General features: G+C 42.4%; 1 protein-coding gene across 2 annotated transcripts in view; it reads left to right on the top strand.

Annotated features, from left to right (window-relative positions):
• GRID2 (glutamate ionotropic receptor delta type subunit 2) overlaps positions 1-22409 on the top strand; it is a 745311-nt gene that overhangs the window by 721833 nt on the left and 1069 nt on the right. For both annotated transcript variants that reach the window (XM_075149577.1, XM_075149578.1), the window contains one exon: positions 18469-18709. In XM_075149577.1, the coding sequence (XP_075005678.1) occupies positions 18469-18709 (241 nt within the window). The remainder of the gene's footprint in view (positions 1-18468; positions 18710-22409) is intronic.

Raw genomic sequence — 22409 nt, forward strand, 5'->3', positions numbered from 1 at the left:
TCTAGTCGCACCCCTTTTGAGGTGCTGGCATTCCCCAAACCTTCTGGCACTCCACCAGGATATTGCTGCAATACAGTGACATACAAGATAGAGTCAGATATAAGTCATGAATATAGTCGTGTCTAAGATGCAGTCATATAAGGGAAAATTCAATAGCGATTCAGGGCAGGGCTTGTCCTGGTGATTAGAGATGGACTGGGTGGACCTTTACCACCACTGTTTATAATGTGGCAAGAAAGGTTAAATTGCCCAAACCTATGGTCTATTTTTGCAAAATCCTGAGATGCTGATGTTATTTAGCTGCTTTGGAAAACATTGCCTGAAATTCTCAGCTTGGGAGATAACGTGCTGATGTTATAAACTGTGTGTCAATATGAAAAGAAATTAAATTCCTTACATTTTAAGGTCCCATGACTAACAAGCTTTGTGCCATTTTTCTGTGTCTCTATGGAGCACACGAGCACCTGTCTCTCCAGTGCCACTTACCAGGTAACTCCTTTTTTTATCACACTATCATAAAAGCCCTCATATGTGATTAACTGAGATAGAAGGCAGAGAGACTATAAAATTAGCACGTTTACTTTCCTTGGCTACTTACGCATACTATCAATGGTCCTCTCCAGCCGAATGAGGTCAATCAGCTTGATGACCCCATTCCCCCCGCCTCTTCCTCCCCCTCCCCCCCCCCCACCCCCCCCCGTTAAACCTTTAGTTGCAGAGGGTAGCTCCAACAAGGCATGGAAGGTCAAAATCTCCTTGACAGAGAATTAGGCACTAAATGCCCATGGGGCCGTGAGCCCTGGGTGGAGAGAGATTTGCAGTTGACTCTGCCAGCACCATGCCTCCTTAGTGCACCGACCCTCCCAGCCTGGGGACATCCCCCTGCAGCTAAGGGGGACTTTGCCAGGGTTAGTGCCGCAGGTCCCAGTCCCCCACTGGGATTTCCTTCCCCTGTTGTAGGTGGCCTCAGTTAAATGTCCTGTCTCAGCTTCAGCCACCCAATTATCTCTACCAGCCTAATCACCTCCTGCGGGCTGCGCTGCTACCTGTCGGGTATTTACAGTCTCCGCTCATGTCCCATCTCCACCTCTCTTTCCTAAATGTACGATTGCTTGTCTCAGCCTCAGCTCATAACCCTTTATCCTCTAATCTTTCTTGGCTTTGTGTGTGACCTGTTTTGCCTCCTTTTTAATCTGTGATCTATAAAGCAAAAGTCAAGTAATATTATGAATGGGAATGTATTGCATCCCCTCGTTTGCAGGCTGAAGAGAAATCGTGAAGGTCTAAAGCACTGCACACCCCAAAGTTGTGAATCAGAGCCCCAAAAAACAGATATTAGCTTTTCAAAAGGGATATGTTTAAAGAAAAGGAAATGCATCTTTCATTTTCCTGTGGTGTTTAAGCATCTTAGAGTGACACCGTGGCAGTTCTGCCCCACAGCAAGGCAGACTGCAAGCAATGAACAGCTAACAAAATGCAAACCTGAAATTTTCACTGGCCTTTCTCAGCATGTTCTTTAGGGAAAAGGCTCTTTTACGAGAGTTGAAAACGCTGCCAATGCAAAGGATCAGCGTGTCCAAGGAGCATGGACGTTTCTCCATGTGTTTTCTGGACATAAGACTTCAAGCAACCCTGTGATCTTAAATCTCTCCCTTGCAAGCAGAGCCCTCCTTCCCCAACTTCAACATCTAAGCATGTAAACAAGGCTGAAGCATCCCAGAAGCCACTGTAATGTGGCCGCTTATCCAATAAAGTCTCTTCCTAGCCCCAGGGCCATGCACTGGACTGGGAAGACAGGTAATAACACCAAATGCAAAACAGGTTCATGTCCTCTGAACAAAAATTACAAAAGAGAAACCTGAAAATACAATGCGTCCCAAAAATTATTTTAAAATTAAACGTGAATCTCTTTTTCTACTGAAACCCCCCATCAGTTGGTGAGTCTTCACATGGGATTTATTCTTTGCTTTATTTATTTAAGAAAAAGAAACAAAAAGCAAGCAGTAACTCTGAACTTCATTCTTACCTCTAAAGGGTTTCACTTGAAACCTGGTTAAACTCAAAGCTTGCACTAAAAATAAGTTTAAAAAATCCATAGTGTATCATGTTAAATATTAATTCAATTTGCAAATATGTGCACCATCTTAAGGAGGTCATCTATCAGGAAAAGAAGTAAAACCTGACTTCTCTTGTAGATGTGAACAAGAACCAACTGTTTTGTCAATATTACTGCTCTAAAGTAAAATGTGTGTAAGAAGAGAATTAGCCAGTATAAGTATCTTTTTGCTGCAAAAGCTTTCTGTGCTGGGCTGCCTGGCCTGGCTTTCCCCTCTGCCAGCAGCAGCATTAAACCAAAATACGCCTCCCACCCCTGTTACACTAGCTGCTGCCTCGCTGTGCTGGCTTCTCTTTCCAGCAAGGGGAAAATTGCTGCCCTATTCTGCAGCTGGTTCCATTTTCTTTGATCCCATTCACCTGTAATTAGAATTACGTAATAAAAAGACACAGCCCACAATTATAGACTCCTTGGGAACAGGTTCATTCCCACAGCGCGGGCATGGCCTCGTGCTCAATGTGTTGCTGGTTGGGATCTCTCTGGCTGCGGTGCTCTGCTCATCATAAGAGATGGAAATGGAGAGAAGGTAGGTGTCGGGAGGCAGAGGGTTTGCTCTGACTTCTGAAAAGTAGTCAGTGCTGCTGCCAGTTCTCTGTAGTCTTTCTAACTCATATAAAGAGTTTTTCTTGAGCAGGCAGTGTGGGTGAGTTTTGCCTTTTCACATCCATGTCCTCCCTGTGCCAGAGAGTGTCATGAGTGGCTAGTGCAGGCTCTGGTCCAAGAGCAGTACAGCTGAAGGTGGTCCTCTCCAACAGAGAAATGCTGTGCTGGATATTTAATTCCAGTTTGTGGAAGAGCTGGCTGGAAAGCAAAAATTCTGATTCAGAGTGGGGGCGGAAATAAGGAGAAACCTAAGCTGCGGTATCTGTTTTTTCCAGAGGCTTACAGCTCTCCTTAATGCAGGCGGGTTCCTATATCTGATTTTCCTTCACCCTGCAGTAGCTTCCTAAACTAGAGATTTACTTGCAGGGGCATGAGTCTCTTATCACTGTCTCTGGCATGACTTCTCTTCTCTACCTGATAATCCCCGTTACAAAGGATATATGGCTTCCAGTCCTTGCTTTGAATTGGGCAAACAGGGTAGGAGCCCAGTTTGCCTACATTCTGTGTGTATATCTTTCTCTCTGAGAAATTTGGCCAGAATATCCAATTTGACCTGAAGCCCAACCAAGAAGGGAGGATTGGAAGGAAAAAAAAAATCTTCTTAGTTTATAATTGAAATCAGAATTAGAAACTAATCTAAACAAAAAAACTCATTGGAATCTGCTCAGCCCTAAATATCCATATAGCAATCTCCATGGAAAGCTCCCTCTAGCATCACTATCTCCACAGTCAATCACAGCCATTACTGAAGGTTTTTTTTAACCAATTCTCAGAGTTTGGGTACATCTTTATTAAAAAAAGGTATTTACAGAAGTCTGGCAAATCCACTTTCCCTCCATGCTAGAAAAATATTCAAGGGAAACTTTAGCCAGATGCTTGGTGATTAGCAAAATCCTAATGAAAACTGGTTTATATAGTTGATCATAGTTATATGAATCTTAGAGCAGCATAAGTGCACTGCAAAAAGCCCCTGCCTCTACTTTTTGCCAAGCATGAGAGGAATGAATCTGAGATTACCTTAAGTTTTTAGCTATTTAGCCCCAGCTGCAGGCAGTGTCCATGAGATGTACTGCAATACATATCCTTGATCTCTCCCTTCAGTCAATCGCTCCCAGGGAGAGGAGTATCCCCTGGAGCTTGTCTCCAGGTATTTGTGAGGTCTGACCCAAATTAGGTGAAGAAGTTGTAGTTAAGGAGAAGCACGTTATGCAAGGTGTGAATGGTGCAGAGCTTCAAGGTGCCCAGTGGTGCTGTAAAGGACTGGGAAATTTTACTGCTTTCCTGGGAATGTAGAGAAGGATCTCAGTTCCTTCTTCCATCACTCCCTCATGTCCCTGGCCACTGGTGCTGCTCTAATCCCTCCAGAGCTGGAGAGGGGCTGCGGTACTGCCTGGCTGCCGTGAGGGCCGTGTCCCTTCCAGCTCCCCTGCAGCCCATCGCCTTGGGGTTCCCCTCGGGGCCGAGCCTGCCCGGAGCTCAGCCCTGCTGGTAACCCTGGGGCTGTGCCCATGCTCAGGAAACGCCTACGACCAGCAAGAGAGAGGCTGTGCTGCAGCACAAGCCTTCAAAAGCTGTCATTGATGTAGAGGCTGAGCAATAGAGTCAGCCAACTGTTTGTTCGGGAAGTCATGGCTAATACACTTTCACATCTTTGGCCTTTTCCACCTGTCATGTAGCCTGCCAAACTGCTCTTTTTCCTTGCCTTCTCTTTTTCCACCCCCTTCTCTTAGGAAAACAAATAAATATACCCACTGCAAAAGGGAACAGAGAGAGCAGGGACTGGGTTCAGCCACTACTTCCACCACTCACCTGAGGTTTGATCTTGCCGAGCCTGCTTCATGGTCTCTGCCTCAGCAGAGTGATAATACTTACTGTTAATGAAAATACTTCTAAGATTAGGTACTTTCAGAAAATTAACATAGCACATTCCTGAAATTTGTCTGAAGTTATGACAACTTGCTTATAGAAATTCTCCTGTGGGAGAGAAGAGACAAATATTTTGAAAGGTTTACAAGTTAATGTGATGATAAATGCCAGGATCTTATTTTTCAGACTGTTCTGTTTTACCTTCTCTCCATTCCCTACCGGGGGCTGCGTTACAGCTCTGCTCCCAGCAGTTGCAGACAGCTGCTGGTTGCAGGGGGAGAACTCCTGTGGCATTATTTATGGCAGCTCTCAGTGAGAGGACAGTGATTTACTGTGTGTCATCTTCTGCAGCTGTGAATTTGCAGTGTGGTGACAGGGCCATTCAGTAGAATCCTAATTTTCAGTCTGACACAAAGGTAAAGAGAGGTGAACTGGCTGGGTAAAAATAAGAACCTGTTAATATCCTCCTTTGCCCTCCAACAAATAAACTTTTACTTTCTAGAATTGGGAAATTAGGGAATATCCCGCCATTCACGCTCCTGTCTTTTCTGCCAGACAGCTTTTCAAATGAAGTCGGGATAGTCTTGATTCTTCCTCTAAACTTGGGACACTTTAATTTTTTTTTTTAATATGGATCCCTTTCTCTTATGTCTCTCCTCCAAACTCTACTTTTGACTGCAGCGGATCTTGCTAGGGAGAAGTCTCTGATGGGACCTGGTTGTCACCAAGCCTGCCCTGTGCTCTGAGCTGAGCAACATGCAGCAGGGCAGCAACAGGAGCCCTCGTCTGGCCCTCAGATCTGCCTCTGCTGGCAGAAAGAAGGAGCTTACTTCTCTGTGCTGTCAAAAAGAAGGTGCAGAATTTGACCTCATGCCCTTGATCTTGAAAAAGATATGCACAGATCATCTGAGCAGGCTCACCGGCTTATCCAAATTGAATCTCAGTGCCAAGTCGCTTGGTTACACTATAAAATGGTTAAATTCCCTACAAAGCCATTGGCATTCTGCAGAGGGGAGTTGATAGAATAACACCTGGGAGTGCCTTGTGGTTTATTTCTGGGGTTATTTCTTTCAGCTACAGTTTATCTGGCACAAAGCACAGGAAAATGATGCGATACATTTTGTAATGTTACATGGCAAACCCTGGTATTGCTTTCTGTCAGTGGTAGTGAACCACGCCAGTCTGCTGTGGCACAGTATCATGGGAGCGCGAGCAAGCCCAGCCCAGCGGCCCCTGCGGGAAGCTGCTCCGTGGGCTGTGCCTACTGGAGAGAGAGGAAAGGGAGAAGGAAGGAAGGGTTCACTTAGTGCTCCCAAGGTTCCTCCTCTGAGATTTGGATGATAGAAATTGCATAACTGCAAGTGGGGTTAATCATTTTGTAAAAAAAGTACAGTAGGTACAATAACAGAGGGTAAGTGTGTCCGTTGTCCGCTCTGGCTGACTATGAAAGACTTTTGCTTCAAAGCATCTCCATAATTGCAGATTTGGTTGGTCAAGCTGTAAAACACTTTTAGGATACAAATGGTATGTGCTGTCATTGCTATACAATCTTACATTTCGCATGTCTCCTATTCCCCTGAGCTGAATGGAATATAACCTTCAGGAGTTATCAACAGATTGGGGGGGAGGGGAGGGGGAACCTCTCTAAAACCACAGAAACCTCCCAAACACTGAGAAACAATTAGGGGCTCTAAGACTGAAGAACTAACTACTGAAATTTTGTGGCTTACTTTTAAAAATAGGATGTAAGAAAATTGCTTAGTTTAACCATGTGGACTTTGATAACCAAGACACACAGTGAAAGAAGGCAGAATTCCTCATGAAAATCACTAAATTTTGTTACAAAATGTCAAATGCTTTAAAATCATCCAGGAGTTAAAAAAAAAAAAACAAACCAGCCTGTACTATTGCTCTGTCAGGAAGCTGATTTTTATTTTAATTTTTTAAACATTCAATTTAAAAGTTAAGATTGAGGTTACTCCTTGAAACTTTTCCTGTTTACATTATTTCTAACTTATGCTTATGTACATTTGCTGTTGAATGTAATTATTGAACACTCCAATATGAAATAGTAGAAATACAGGGCATAAGAAGGGAATGTTCTTGCGGGTGGCAAGAACTTACTCTACTTACCCTTACTCTCTTATTTACTTTTCTTATTCTATGGAAAAGTCTCAGTTCTGACCTGGATGGATGAGTTGCAAAGAAAAGTAGTTATTTCCTCCTGCTTCTGCCTGAGCTGAAATTTCTGACAGAAGACTTAAGTGTGCTAGTGGCTTTGCTGTGTGTATATTTTGCCTAACAAACTTGTTTTGCACAGAACAGGCATCCCTCAAGTTTGTGTAAATAATATGGGCCTAGATTTGAGGAAAAAAGATACACGGTGAAATGCAAAGCTTCAGATCCTCCTGCCAATTCCTTCTGCTCTGCTTCTTCTAGCAGCAAAAGTAATGGTAGATCTGGATTGCACTGCCTTGTTCCAAAGCACAAAAACTCAGAGGCCAAAAAAAAAATACCATTATGCACGTGAACAGGTTCAGCCCTTGCTTATTGCAATGCAGAAGGGAACAGAGGATCTGATTAGGCAAAGTTCAGGAGACAAGAATAAAGCCAAGCTAGCTGGCTGCAGCTCTTGAAAAACTGCGGCATTACCAGGGAGATGCCTTTATTGATGGAATACACACTCGGTCCTCCTGCAGATTGTTATCCAGATTGAATGGCACTCAGTTTTTGTCAAGGCACTTCTCTGTAATATGGAAATCTCCTGTAGCCAGTAAACACTGTGCTGCTTAAAGCCCTGATTCCTATCATGCAAAGTAGAGTGCAGCCCCTCAGGACACATACTGCAGTGGAAGATGGGCAATAAACAATCACTTATTAACTTTTGTAACCCTCAGTAGCTAGCAGGGTTTCTGTGCCTGGCGGCTTCACCTCTGTATTGCTGGTAGTCCTGTGAGGGCACTGAAAGATGGTCTGTCTTCAAAACCTGTCATAAGCTCTCCTGTTGGCAGAAAACCTACATACACAGGATCAGCAGTCTGGCACGCTGATGCGTTATTGAAGGTAATCGCTAAATCTGATGAAGAAGAGGGACAAATTCCTAGCTTATCTCCCCATACATAAGAGCAACATGGTTACAAGGGCAGCAGTAACACATCAGTTAGGGCTGCGCATAGATTGAGCATAGCACAACAGTCAGGCAGCTTCTTTGCTTGCAAAGTTGCACTACTATATCTTTCATCATTTCCTTCTACACCCAGGGGAGGTTAAAAGATCTGAATGCTTATCAAGGTAGAGAAATTTATGATCTCATGTGTCTCTGAGGAAGGTTTACCTGATGCACCTTGGAAGGGAAAGTAGGCAGAGCTAGCCCCAGACCAGCTGAGGTGCCTTAGGCAATATTTCTAGGGGCACCCACCTCAGGCAGATCTATTTGTAAGTTGGGCCAAGCTTGGGTCAAAAGTGTGGTTTGATACACGTTTAGCCTGAACAGCAGGAGTAGCATTTCTCAAACTGCAAGATTTAATGTAAGAAATCTTAATATTTTTTTTTAAGGGTGGTCAAATTCACTCTTCAGTGTCTGCTGTAAATTTGGCAGGGACTCTCGTAATTTCCTAGGTAGAATTGTGGCAATTCCTTAGGCTTTTCCAGATAGCCACTGTACTGCTGTGCGTCTTTGAAGAGTATTCATTAGTATGATTTGAGAAAGGCTTTAAAGAACAAACGCGTCTGGGGGGTGTCTCTAGAAATGGTCTTCTATGAAATGCTTTTGCTTGGGAGAACAAATCAAAGTAATGAATTAAATTTTGAAGCACTAATATATTGTATGGGATACCTTAAACGTTTTCACTTACAGTGCCCAAAGGATTGTTTGGAGAGGGCTCTCCTCAGTGTAATATTAATCTATAAGGTTGGTTAGTGCAATGTTCATGTTCAGAGGTACTGGTTTCAAACCCCAACATGTTTAAAACCCTGGATGGGAACGGATCTGGGAGGCTTTCACTACTGTAACCAAGTACCTAGGAGATAAAAGCCTTTGAGATATTTTTAAATGTCAAATTTCAGACACAAAGCATATTACTGTGATTTGATCTTCAGACTCTGTATTTATCTGTCTAGCTTCTCCTATTCTATCAACAACTCTGTTCACCTTGGAGATAGCTTTAAACTATTGATTTGGGTTCTTTATAATCCAAATGATGACATTTACATTAAGCTGTGTAAATCATTCATTTAAACACTATATAAAATAAAACTTTGAAGGTTTTGGTTTTCATTTTATAGAGCTTAAAAAAAAGCACTGGGCAAACAGTTTAAAAAAACTGAGAGCATCATCAGCTATATATTTTGTCATCTTTGCTTATGTAAATAGCAAATAAATGTCAAATATCCAAGTGCCACCTAGATCGCTTACTTTAAAAATGAGCTGTTCTAGACTGTCAATTAACAGGACTTAATGTGACTGATGTGTCTTTTGTTTCTCAAAATGTGGATGTAGGTAGTTTGTGTAAGAATGAGCCTTTGCACTGCCTGAAGCATGATTCCAAACAAAGATGATCATTTCCAGATTCTTACACTAAGATGAAAGATCTTTTCCTGCACCCAATAATCCAAATATCACAGTGTGCTTAAGGATGATGCTGACATTTTCAAAGACCACCCAAGGTGTTCCCTTTCAGACTGCAGATATGCTCTGGGTCTCTGTGGAACTCACTGTCTTTTCGTTTTCAGCTCTCTTGCATCTTTTTGGCTTGCTTTCATTCTGCTTGTTATTAATTCATTGAAGCCCAACTTTGATATTAGCAAAGACCATATTGTCGTAGCTGTAATGAGTGCTTGACTTCTAAAGGTAGCATAAACATATACAATATATAAAACTTAAAGTTCACTAGTCACCACAACTCTTAAGATTAATCATGTTAGTAATTTGATTTCTCATGTAATTGCTTTTTAGCTGAAGATGAGGCTTGCATATTCATTCAGTGCTAGGTCAGGTCCTCAGTGAACTCCTCGTTTATTTATCCTTCTCATAGGACATCAGCAGATGGTCTAAACAGATTAGTTAATGGTCTAATTTTTTAAAAATTTTTTTTTTCCTTGAAAGAAAAGACAAACATTTTAATATTTCATTTTGGTGTTTTCTTAGTGAAAACTTCTGGTGTTTAATTTATCACTTTGTGCTCAAAAAATCTGAGAATGAACTAGGTTAAATAGTAATTGACCCAAATAAGTGTCCGTTTGCATCTCATTCTTGAAAAAAACAATAACAAAGTCAAACTAAAGTACTTTTTTCAATTGTTTGCTTTCGCCTGCTAAGCAGGAGAGCAGTTCTTTACATGGCTTGTTAACCACAGGGCTTCTCAGGTAGAGGGCAGTTAACAAGTGACACTGGAGGAAATGTTTGGTCAGGTGAGATGTTGGGGATAAGACACCTAAGAAGTACGTGGTGACTGGAAGGGCACTTTCCAAGCTTTCAATTTTTGGCTACTCCAGGTATCCTGAACAGATGCAGAAGAATACCACTTTTGTCACAGCCTGAGCAGAAGGGTTGGGTTCCCAAGCGTGTTCTATGTTGGTCTCTGCTGTCTGTAAGTTAATGATGAAACTCCTGCTGACTTTGGACATTGAGGTTTCCTGATTTTGTGTGAAATCATCAATTATTCAGTTCTGAAAAAAGCTACTGATTTGTTTACATGCAACTCAAGTCCTCAAGTTGTATATATGTAGTAATACTGTCTCCTCATATAGTCAAAATGTCATTTATGACTGCCTCTGGTGTTGCACAAGCATTATTGTAGCGGACAGTGTGAAGACAGTGTAATTTTAGGAACGAGCGCTATCTCCATTCCACGGCAATGACATGCAACATCACAGCTGATCTTTGGATCTCAGAGATGATGTTGGAAGCATGGCAGGTTAGCAAGACAGCCTTGCCCGGTGCAAACCGAGGAGAGGAGGTGCAGAGCTGTCCCGGTTGTGGGGAGCGCGTCAAAGTCTGCTTCATCCTTCTGCAGATTCCACGAGCTGTCCCTGCCTTCACATGCATGGACTTGCTTTTAGTTTCTGGTAATGAAAGCAAGAGGGAAAATTAGGCCCCAGGCGTTCATGTGGCCATGAAGTACTGAATTTTTTTATAAAGCTTAGTAACTGTCATTTTTCAAGTAATTTTGTAAAAGAGGACTGGAATATGGGTAGTGCACAGGAACTAATATACCTTGAAAGTATATTTCTTTGTTTTAATAAGGTTGGTGATGTACCATGACTCACCATAATGAATTAATTTGGTGTTTACCATAACAGCACTGAGCTTAATGAACTCATGATATTTATGCGGCTTCTGTAGACATTCACTTGTCATTTGGGATTTATAAATAGGTACTAATACTTCTATTGCTGCTTTCTCTTAAGCAGGAAAGATCTGCATGGTGAAAGGCCAGTTAAGGTCACCTCAACTTTTTCTATATTAAAAGTAAGCAGAAGATCTTGAATAACTTGATTTGTCTTTATCTAGGTTTCTGAATTGTTACTATTGAGCAAAGCTATGCGGCTTGGATAAAACTATTATAGAGCTATTAAATAGAACTATTAAAATTCCACTACAGTTGTATAATAAACATAGTTAATATCTCTTTTTTTATTACTGCAGATGCCGTTTCATTTAAATTTAGCCTTCTGTATTTGAGAGAGAGTGTCCATGTAAGTTTAACAGATTTAAGTAAAAAGTAGTTCACTAATTTGAACAAAGTGATGCTAATTTATGGGATCCAAGTCATGACTGCTGCATCTTCAGAAGTGAATGGTTTATTGCTGAGCAAAACAGAAGGTCAGCTGCTTTCTCTTGTTTAATGTTGTTTGATATGCAAATTCTTAATGCTGAACAGCAGGTCTGGTTCAATACTGCTTCTTCTACCATATCTAGAAGGTGAGATGCTCATCCTTGTTTCTGCGCACTGACTTCCTAGTGACAGCAGCATGACACCGAGCACTGCTGAAGGGCAGATCGGAAGGCAACCACCTGCCCGCCCTCATGGGGCACAAGCTAGCTGGGTTTAAATCTGCTTGGAGTCCCTGCCAGAAAACAGGCTTCACAGCTGGACCTGAGGGCACTCTTTTGCTAGGTTAAGTGGTAGGAACGGGTGGAGAGGGAGCACAGCTTCGTCTAATCTGGCAGCCCAAGCTGCATTTGGCTGGCATGAAAAATTTCCTCTCATGGAGCCCGTGATTGGCAGCTCATTAAAATGCTGGCTTAAAAAAAAAAAATAAAACCACACAGAAAACAGTCTCTTCAAAAACCAGCATTTTTGCTTACAGATATCAAGATCTGTAGTCAAAAGAATGACTGGAACCGCTATGATCTCTCTGCCTCCAGGTGCTTTGCTCATCTTGCAAGCTCTCCTAGCATCGTCTCAGTCCACCTGCATTGCTCCCATCTTTCTTTCAGCTCAGGACAGCTACTTCTGCCCTACACCTTCCCATGCCTCCTCCACCTCTGGGCCATATTTTTCAATGATCTGGAACCCCTTTTAATTCTAGGCTTAGGTCTAGGGATGGCTAACTGGGTAGTGCAGCTGGTGCCGGGCAAGCAGCCATTTCTGGATGAACATCTTCCCACCAGGTCTCTAAACGCTTCTGAGTTTTATTTCTGACCATTCCCTATCTCTTTATTCTGTATGTTTGAGCAAGACAAAATCGCACAGGAATATTCCCTTCCTGTAGGTGAATACAGATATATAGAATCATAGAATCATTAAGGTTGGAAAAGACCTCTAAGATCATTGAGTCCAACTGTCAACCCAACACCACCATGCCCACTAAACCATGTCCCTAAGCGCCTCATCTACACATCTTCTAAATACTTCCAGGGATGGTGACTCCACCACTTCCCTGGGCAGCCTGTTCCAAGGCCTGACTACTCTTTCAGTAAAGAAATTTTTCCTGATATCAAATCTAAACCTCCTTTGGCGCAACTTGAGGCCATTTCCTCTTGTCCTATCGCTAGTTACTTGGCAGAAGAGACCAACACCCACCTCCCTACAACCTCCTTTCAGGTAGTTGTAGAGAGTGATAAGGTCTCCCCTCAACCTCCTCTTCTCCAGACTAAACAACCCCAGTTCCCTCAGCCGCCCCTCATAAGACTTGTGCTCCAGGCCCTTCACCAGCTTCGTTGCCCTCCTCTGGACACGCTCCAGCACCTCCATGTCCTTCTTGTAGTGAGGGGCCCAAAACTGAACACAGTATTCGAGGTGCGGCCTCACCAGTGCCGAGTACAGGGGCACGATCACCTCCCTGCTCCTGCTGGCCACACTATTTCTGATACAGGCCAGGATGCTGTTGGCCTTCTTGGCCACCTGGGCACACTGCCGGCTCATGTTCAGCCGGCTGTCAATCAGCACCCCCAGGTCCTTTTCCTCTGGGCAGCTTTCCAGCCACTCTTCCCCAAGCCTGTAGCGTTGCCTGGGGTTGTTGTGGCCGAAGTGCAGGACCCGGCACTTGGCCTTGTTGAACATCATACAGTTGGCCTCGGCCCATCGATCCAGCCTGTCCAGGTCCCTCTGCAGAGCCTTCCTACCCTCCAGCAGATCAACACTCCCGCCCAGCTTGGTGTCGTCTGCAAACTTACTGAGGGAGCACTCGATCCCCTCGTCCAGATCGTTGATAAAGATAACCTTCACTCTCCTTAGCAGCTTCATGATGGTCCATGGCTGTAATATGGTGTAAACGTGATTTGTTGGGCAGCTGGGGAATGCATCAAAGTCAAGGCTTTGAGCATCAACGTGCGTCTCCCGCAAGGCCCCAAGGATAAGGTCAAAATAATGAAAACTCATCAGGTCTCAGTGAGGCAATGAGGCCCCGCTGGTGTGAGAGGAGGTGAAAAGGCCCCCCAAGAGCCTCCTACTTGCCTGTCTCCAACTTTATTCCCTATTTCCCTCCCCATGGCTGGGACTGGCTCTTCCCCAGGCAGGAGGCAGCAAGCTGGGCCGGGCAGCAGCCATCCCTCTCCAGCACCAAAGCCCTGGGCCAGCCTCGCAGGTAGCACCTGCGAAAGCGGCTCTGCTGTTGAGAGGGGGGCCTGCTTTGCCAAAACCTAAAGCCCACTGAGGGAGGTGCAATAGGAGTTGGCGTCACTCCAGTTACTGCCGTGAATAAGAAAGATTTAGGCAGTTGCTTCACTGAAACAAAACAAACCCTCCCTGTGGGTTCCTACCTGTGTACTTTGATAACTGAAGGATGGTCACAAATCAGGTTAGTTTTACAAGAGGGGAACCAAATTCCGCGAAGACTTGGCACCAGAGTTTTGTCAGAAAAGCTCCAGTGTGGAGCTTTTGTCCGAGGAGTTTGACTCTTAGCTAGCCACTGGAGAAGTTACTTGAGCTCTTGGAACCACCTGGCCCCATCTGCAGGCACCAGGCACTCCCAAACGCAACACATGCGAGCTACCCAGGAGCTTCCCTGGGAGTCGGCGCAAGGGCTGGGACCTTGGCTCAGGCCCCAAGGCACAGCCCATCAAGGTACACAAAGCTTTTTTTTCTTTTTAATTTATTTTCTTTTTCTCCCCCTTTCAACAGTGGGCATTCGTTGCATGGCTCTGCGCACCTCCTCTCTGCAGCAGCCTGATCCTGGAGACTAGAGCCAGAGTAGCACCTCATCATCTTCTCTTCCTTGTCAGTGCCGATGGTGAAGTTATCCCTCTGGATAACATGTTCCTGGTGCAGGAAGCTGATATTCAGTAACCTTCGACATCTCAGAGCATGCATTGGCGTTTCTGATCTCATTGTAAATGGCCTGTCACATCTCTTGCTGCTTGCTACTACTGATAATTTGGAAAGAATAAAACAAGATCAAAAAAACCAGTGTTGTCACAGATGTCTCAGTTTTGTAGCATTTGTGACACCTTGCTATCATAATAAGTTGGGGGCTTTTATCTGTGGGTATTTTGCAGGAGTAATTACATTTCACTGCCAGCAGCAAAGTATGTAGTTACAGAGTGGAATCCAGCCTTATTCCCATTGATTCAGTAGGATTTGTTCACATCACTGTCAGATTTGGAAACCACAGGCAGTTTAGTTTTCTGTGCTAGACGTCACTTGGCACTGTGAATTCAGGGCCAAATTAGTTAAAGTGCATGCAGACATTTTCTTTTGTGCGCTTAGTAACTTTACATCATTGCCTTGAAAAATGTTACTACATTTACTACTACTGTTACTACAACAGTTTACCTGCTAGAGAAAAATATATTAAGACCCGCACTCTATTCATAAGCAAGTTTTAAAGGTCATGTTTTTCAGACAAATCAGATTATTTCAATATATAGGCTTCTTTTGTAAGCTTTTTAAGACTATGGTATTTTGAAACAGCAGGAACTCATGCACCCCACTTATTACTTTCCACTACTCTTACTACTGCTTATGTGTTGTAATACTACTCCATGCCAATACAGCAGGCTCAAAGGAGCCAAGACTGTTGTGGAAAAGTTCAGATGTAAAAATCTGGGACTTGTGAGAAGAGGCACTTGCTGGAATTATAGCGTTTAGTGCATCATTATCATTCGGAGCATTTAGTTAATGCATTATTATTTTAGTCACTTATTAAATTTGAAAATCAAATATCAAACTGATTGTAGTGTCTGCCACCCAACAGGTATCTGATTAGATTGTATAAGGGCACCCAGCAGGAACTGCAGCAAAAGGACGTATTTTTATGGAAAGAGTGCCATCGTGTGGGACGCCCCTGCAGCGCCCAAGTGGAGCAGTGCCTGCGTGCTCTGCACGCTTGCAAGAAACCTCCCTTCCTCATGTTGTTTTGCATGGAATTGCAATAAAAGTACGATTTTCATTTCTGAAAATGTGCTACAAAAATAGGAAGTTTTATAACTAGGAACAGGTTGGTAGTGTTAAATCTTCTTAATATGTTAACTCTTATTTTGGTTCCACAAACAGGTGAATTCAGAAAAAAAAGTGTTTACTAAGTCTAATAGAAGCAGGATCTCCCTTTTTCTCTGTTTGAAGTTAGATATTCATGCTCTTATAATTTCTCTTGATATGTATTTTATCTCTCAACATCTGTTTTCAGCTGCAGTTTTACAAGGCTCCATTATAAGCTTTCCATTTCTCAAGATTTTCCATGTAATTATACAATTACTATCCCTGGTTTCTGCTTCTTTTTTATGTTTTCCTTTAAATAATTGAACTTATATGTTACATCCATAAAGAAAATTGCCAATAATTAGCAGGAGTACAATTAGGAATAAATCTCTCTTAAGGAACAAGCTAAAGTTCAGTGTCTTTATGCAAATGCCTATCATTGGAAAGATGTCTTGTGTAATCAGGAATTATACTGACAAGTGAAGAATCATTTAATTAATGAGAATAGAGCAATCATTTGGATGGTTCATTCTATTACTGACTGAGTAAAAGAGAGAAAATATCCCTGCTCAGGGATTAGAGCTGGTGCTGGAAGAAATAAGTCCCACAATGTTGTTCTGTTATTGCCTTGTGTAGATAGTACGGTAATTCCTAAATGTAAAAACACACATGCCAAATGTTTGGATTGGGCATCAAAAATTAATCTTCTATTACTCCACAAGAACTTTTACAAAAGGGTTCTGTTTATGCTGACTATCTGCTGCTCCTGCTAATCTGTCAGACTGGAATATTTGGCTCAAAATACTCATGTAAGTCTTAATGCAGGATGCTAGGGCAGTGAGAACCAGAATTATGGTGAGTTATGTTTGTAAGCACCGTATGCCATGATAGAGAGTAGTGTATGGACTGTGTTTGCAGTCGCAGAGGAGTAATTATGGTAGGAAAGGACCTCCGGAGGTCTCCAGCCCAGCCCTCTGCTCGAAGCAGGTCCAGTTAGGTCAGGTTGCTCGGGGCCTTCCCCAGTGGGCCTTTGACTATTGCCAAGGATGGAGATACCGCAAATTTTCTGTTCCAGTCTTTGACCTCTCCCGTTTTCCTTTCATCTAATCAGAATTGCTCATGTTCTAGTTTGTCCCAGTTGCATCTCTTCCTGTTATTGGTTCTGGCTCCAGCTTCTCTACATGGTCCTAATAGGCAACTGTAGGCAACAATGACAGCAATCCTGCGTATGGTCCCCATACCTCTAAAGCTCCTCCGAACATGCATGTCTCATAACAGCTATTCTGTCTCTTGCAACAGAACAGAGTGTCCTTCTGTCCTTGAATTATTCCTGCCCCCTCAGGAAGCTTCAGAATGGGGCTTCCCTAAGTTGGCATTGGGTTTGGGACAATTCAAAATATAGCCCGGCAACTCTGACCTTGTTCACCATTCTCCAGGGCTGGACTTTCAGTGATGTACTGTCAGCAGGCATTGCACAGAATTTGTCCCACTTCTTATAAACACAAAGCTATGCAAACAAGGTGATTCTGGCATCTCTAAAGCCACGCGTATTGCCTGCAGTCTGTTCCTCAAGGGCACTGTTCCCTTTGGTACAGCACAGCGGTGGACAAACAGTTCCCCTCTGAAAGGTCAGGATCTCAGCCACAGGATGTACTCCTAGGTAGGAAGCAGAAACTCCAGAGCTGTGCTGGGATTTAAGCCACTGATGGCTGCATGAAGTCTCCTATTCCTGGTAGGACCACAGCATAAGTATATGGTCATTTAGATGTGCCATAGAAAATTTAGTGGCTTCATCGACATGCCTACCTGTTCAAGTGGCATTAGAAATGGAATGATCTCTGTATAGAGCAGTCGCCCCGTGCTTCCGAGGTGCATTCAAACTCCTTTTCATAATACTGCATTTTTCTGAGGTTGAGGTAGACCCCTGCATTGAGCTGTTATGGGAGCCGTGAGTCAGTGGGAAGCTTTTCTTCCTTCTTTGACACAGTACAGTCTCTGGTAGCAACATCCCAGACCTCTGCTGGTTTGTGTGCACTTGGATTTTTTACATGCTGTGTCAAATGATTGCACAAGTAATTGTTTGCCTTACAACACTGAAATGAAAACCAAATTTATTACATGAAGGAAAACATTCCCCCTGTTTTATTCTTTTTAAGTGTAATCGTTGAATTTTTTATTTTGGGTAATGCACAGATGCACCCAGCTGCTACTCTAGTCACTTCTGGATGTTTTCAAAAAAACATCCTCCTCAGGAATAAATGAGCTAAATATGAAAATCTTTTTCCAAACAAAATTCTCATTCCTCGAACTATTCATCCCACAGGAAGTCTAGTTAAATACTTTGGCCTTGAAAACTGCCCAGTAGATCTTTGGCGATGGGCTGGGTACGTAGGTGCAAGGACGAGTGAATTCCACAGCAAAGAACATTCCTATGGAAATCACTTAGCAGCAGATCGCACACTCCCATTGAGCAAGGTTAGTTTAGGTGTTTACTGACTGCAACTAATACGGTTCTGCTCTCTCTCTAAAACAGCAAGCAAAAATAAAGATAAGTTTACAATAAGGTAACCTGTATCCTGTGGTACATCTGAACTGTATTTTCCTTTTTTTTTTTTTTTGATTGAAATGTCTCTTCTTCAGTGATTAAAATGCAAAATATATATTGTCAAATACCTAATGCGCTACAAAAGTCAATTGACACAGTTTGTAGTGAAAGCCAGTTAAGAAAATACAGTATATTAAGTAAAGCATTTTCATTAAGGGTCTTAAAAGAAGGAAAGAGAGATTGGTATGTGCTTTCCTGTATCTAGAGTGGAGCATGGATATCCATACGCTCAGTCTTACAGGCAACCCCATGTTCTGGCTTCCTTTTCTGGCTAAATCAGTCCGTCAGCATTTATCAGCTGCTTGGCTTTCTGAGACACATGGGAGGGTTGCAAGTAGTCGGATTACATCCTCGCGCTCTCGGGTGCCACCTCCGCAGCCCCACTGTAACCCCTGACTCTGTGCTTTCTCCTCAAGGATTTTGGAGCTGCAGCAGAACGGCGACATGGACATACTGAAGCATAAGTGGTGGCCGAAGAACGGTCAATGTGATCTTTACTCATCTGTGGATACCAAACAGAAAGGAGGTGCCCTGGACATAAAAAGTTTTGCAGGTGTTTTCTGCATCCTCGCTGCTGGGATTGTCCTATCCTGTTTCATTGCAATGTTGGAAACGTGGTGGAATAAAAGGAAAGGCTCCCGGGTTCCATCAAAAGAGGTATTAGACCCTCCATTTCTCCTGGGGAATTTTCATGCACCCTAAAGATTGCTGCCTTGACTTTATAGCATTAGAGAGGGTGGGGAATCAAACTCAGAGACATTTCCTTAGCTTCCTGATTTTTTAAGGTAAATGTAGTTCCTCAAAATCTCTTTAGCTATTCTTTCTAGGAAAGCTTGAATGAAAAAAAAATGTGTATTGATGATGTATAAATATGCAACTATTCTGAGTAAAACACAACTGTTATTTGTAGAATAGTACATTATTAATACATCAATATATAGTTCATTATTCCCATTGGTGAGAGCTAATTCTCACCAGTAAGTTCAAAGGTTTCTTGGCTTCTTCTTGAAAGAAATATTCCCTAAGCTCAGTGGCTGAGTCTTTCAAAATAGATTTGCAAAGTTTAGCCCTTTAATCAGCAGTTAGCTTCTTAAATAAGCTTGTCGCCATTTTCAGAAATGCTAACCTCTTGAGACTTCCATGAACTTCAGTTCTCGTTATTTAATCTGAAGTCCAGGGAAGCAAGAGTACGTTAGATTTTTCAAATTCAAGCCAGACTTATTTCTGAAACCTACTACAGACTTGTTTCAGGAAATCTTGGACGGAGAACACAGGGAGATATGTTATTTTACACCAGAGATGAGTTTGCTTCTACACCTGCATGTGTAATGCTTTCCTTCCCGTGGCAATCTGTCTGTCCCTTTACCAGCCGTCTGAGTCTTATGCGGTCTTACACCAAATTTCTTACCTTCATAATTAAGCCTTTAGCTCTACAAAATAGTAGAAAAACATTAGGGAAAAAAAAAGTTATTAAAATGTACTCGGCAGCGATGCCCAAAGCTGAACCTAAATATGAGCTTTAATGTAGCACTATCAATTATAGCTTTTCTATCTGTGTAGCTTAGACACATCTGTGTAGCTTGTGGGGTATTGCTGTTAATTTGTGTGCAGTGGTCTCACCTTCTCTGCAGTTTCTCCATTGTGTTTATTCCTGCTAATCTAATGCTGTGTAATCAGGCAGGATTAATTACACTACCTAATTAGACAGCATTGGCACTGATGTTAGAATACTTTTAATCTTTTCTTGCCTGTTTTAATTCCCAAGCTTTTTTTGGTTCAAGATCTGGACCGGACCATTATTAAAAGAAAAAAAAAGAATCTCTAGTCTTTAAATTGGGTTTCTCAGGAATGAAACCATATAGTTTCAACCGGTAAATTATTTTAAAAACCTCAAATTTACGTGATTGTTGTTTACCCAAACTTTCAGAACTTCATACTTCATATTTATCTGGTGCAAAACATAAAAATAAATAACAAAGGAAAAGAAAAAAACAACATGGATATTTTATATAACTATAAAATTTCCTATTTCAATTTTCAAACGCAGAGAAATTCAAGTGTATACTTTCCACAAATGGTATAATTTGGCCTCCTTGATCTTTGTTACGTGGTCATTAGCTTAGCATTTAAAATTGCATCTCAACGCTAAATTGAAAAGCTTGGCTCAAAACTGAGTTTAACGTGGACGTACGTGCTGAATGTCCCCGCTATCCTGGATGTGGGGATCATTCAGCAAAGAAATACATCTTAACTAACTTTCTTAAAATTCATTTTAGCTTCCATGAAATCCATTGGCTCTTCCAGGCCACTAGTCCAGAGTCGGGGGTCAGATTGGGCCAGTTTGTGGTCAGCAAGCCAACCCTTTTTCCTGGTGGCTGCCATCTTGTGCTCCAGAATGCAAGCATTTATACTGAAAAAAATTGTCATATGGTTGCGAAGATAACATTTCGGTCGCGTACCAGAAGTAATCCATTCAATGATGTCTGCCTGAGTCTGCAGACAGCCTTAAACGGTAGCTCTGAGAGAAGTATGAACCGCCCCAGTAATCTCAATGGGATGTTGACTCTGAAGCCTGATGATAATTTAAATGTGAAAACTGCTGAATATTTCACTACTGATCACACAAGAGAGAAGAGGAAAGATCATATTATGGAGATATGCACAATCTTACTGTGAGTGGGTCTCATTTTGGTGTATCGATTGGGTGGAGATCGGGTTGTGGGCTAAGCATGGGAGAATATCACCGCTTATATATTTTCACTGGTCTGACCCTAGCCCCAAATGCATCTCTGTAAGAGAAGAAAGAGGAATATTTTGAGTAACTTATAGAGGCTCAGAATTGATGAAATTCCAATCTTTTCCCGATTGGCATTTTAAATTACAAAGTGTTTGTATGTTTTTTCAAAATTAAAAACAAACAAACAAACAAAAAACCAAAAACAAAACAAAACAAAAAAAGGAAAAATATTTAGGGCTGTCCCTCAGAGACATAGTCATGACTTGCACACACTAACAGAGCCTCTGTATATTTCTTTAGCTTCTGATGTGGCCCCAGTTCTCTTGCATCCGTATGCAGCTCCAAAGTTTTTAGGAGAGAGCGTTTGGTGAATGCGTTTGGTTTTGGTGTCACCTGTGTGGTTGTTATGTGCATCCATGTCTATGTCCACATGTGAATAAATTATAGACAGAAAGCTAAGTCCGAGAAATGGGCACTGCATTTTTTCCCTTCCGTGATGAACTCAAACCAAAGCCTCTGTGGTCAGCGATCCCTGATGCCCCTTTTCTCCTGGTTTGTCTCCCTGTCCCTGCCCTCGGAGGGTAAAATCCCGAGGGGAGCTAGCCTCTCAGCCTCCTTCCAGTCGTGCTCTGTGTTCGGCGTGGTACCAGTGCAAATATTCGGTGATCTGTTTTGCTAAGTAGATGAACTGCAGTTTGTTCTAGGTGTGGACTCTTTTGGAGTGCTTGACTTCATTGCTAGACAAAGGAGGGATCTCAAGCCCATTTGGTATGCTAGGCGTTTTGCCATTGATTCAGGGAGCTCTGGATCAAGCCAGTCATTGAGTTGCAGTAATCAAGGCTGGAAGTCATCAGTGCACATCTATCGGCTGCCTAATTATCCTCTGTGAGGTCCTAGAGTGTGAGATATTTCTAGTGGCCTGGAAGAGCCAGTAGATTTCACAGAGATTAAGGTAAATTTTAAGGTTAGTTGAAATCAATTTTTGTTCTGAATGAGCTGCGCTACCTAGACTGAGGGAATACCCCTGTACATGTAAACTTAATGCCGCTTTGAATTAAGCTTTGCAGTTCAGTAGAAATACCTATGTACAATACAGGTGATTTATTGGGTCACCCAGGTCTTTCTCCTCTTTTTTTAACTTCCGTGCATTTAAATTTTCGATTATAACAAACAAACCTGTTTAACTGAGTTCTTTGGGAGGAGAGATTTGATAAGGAAAGGGGACAGATGTAAGAGGAGGAATGATATATTATAATAAATACACCAGGCCTCCATCTCTTCTTCTCACCCACAAGAGTGTAATTCCGTCAGAATCAATGGAACTGCTTCTTTGTCGGTAAGGGGAGAATGAATCCCTCTTTCGGCATTGTAATTTAAAATTGCCCGGTGTACTCCTTTCTCTGTGGTGTCAGTGAGTCACCAGTGCTTGGATTTTTGTCTGGAAGTTCAGCTTTTCTATGCCGCAATTTATATTATAAAGGCAAAAAGCAACCTGAGATGTTTTTAGCCCTTCCTTAAGCCCTGAGAGGATGACAAAGACGGCAACCTGATCCCTCACAGCCTCCTATGTTGACATTCAAACTTAGTCCTCATTGCAGAGTTGAAGAACTGGCATCATCC

Source organism: Calonectris borealis, chromosome 4 (genome assembly GCF_964195595.1).
Source record: "Calonectris borealis chromosome 4, bCalBor7.hap1.2, whole genome shotgun sequence".
Lineage (NCBI taxonomy): Eukaryota > Metazoa > Chordata > Aves > Procellariiformes > Procellariidae > Calonectris > Calonectris borealis.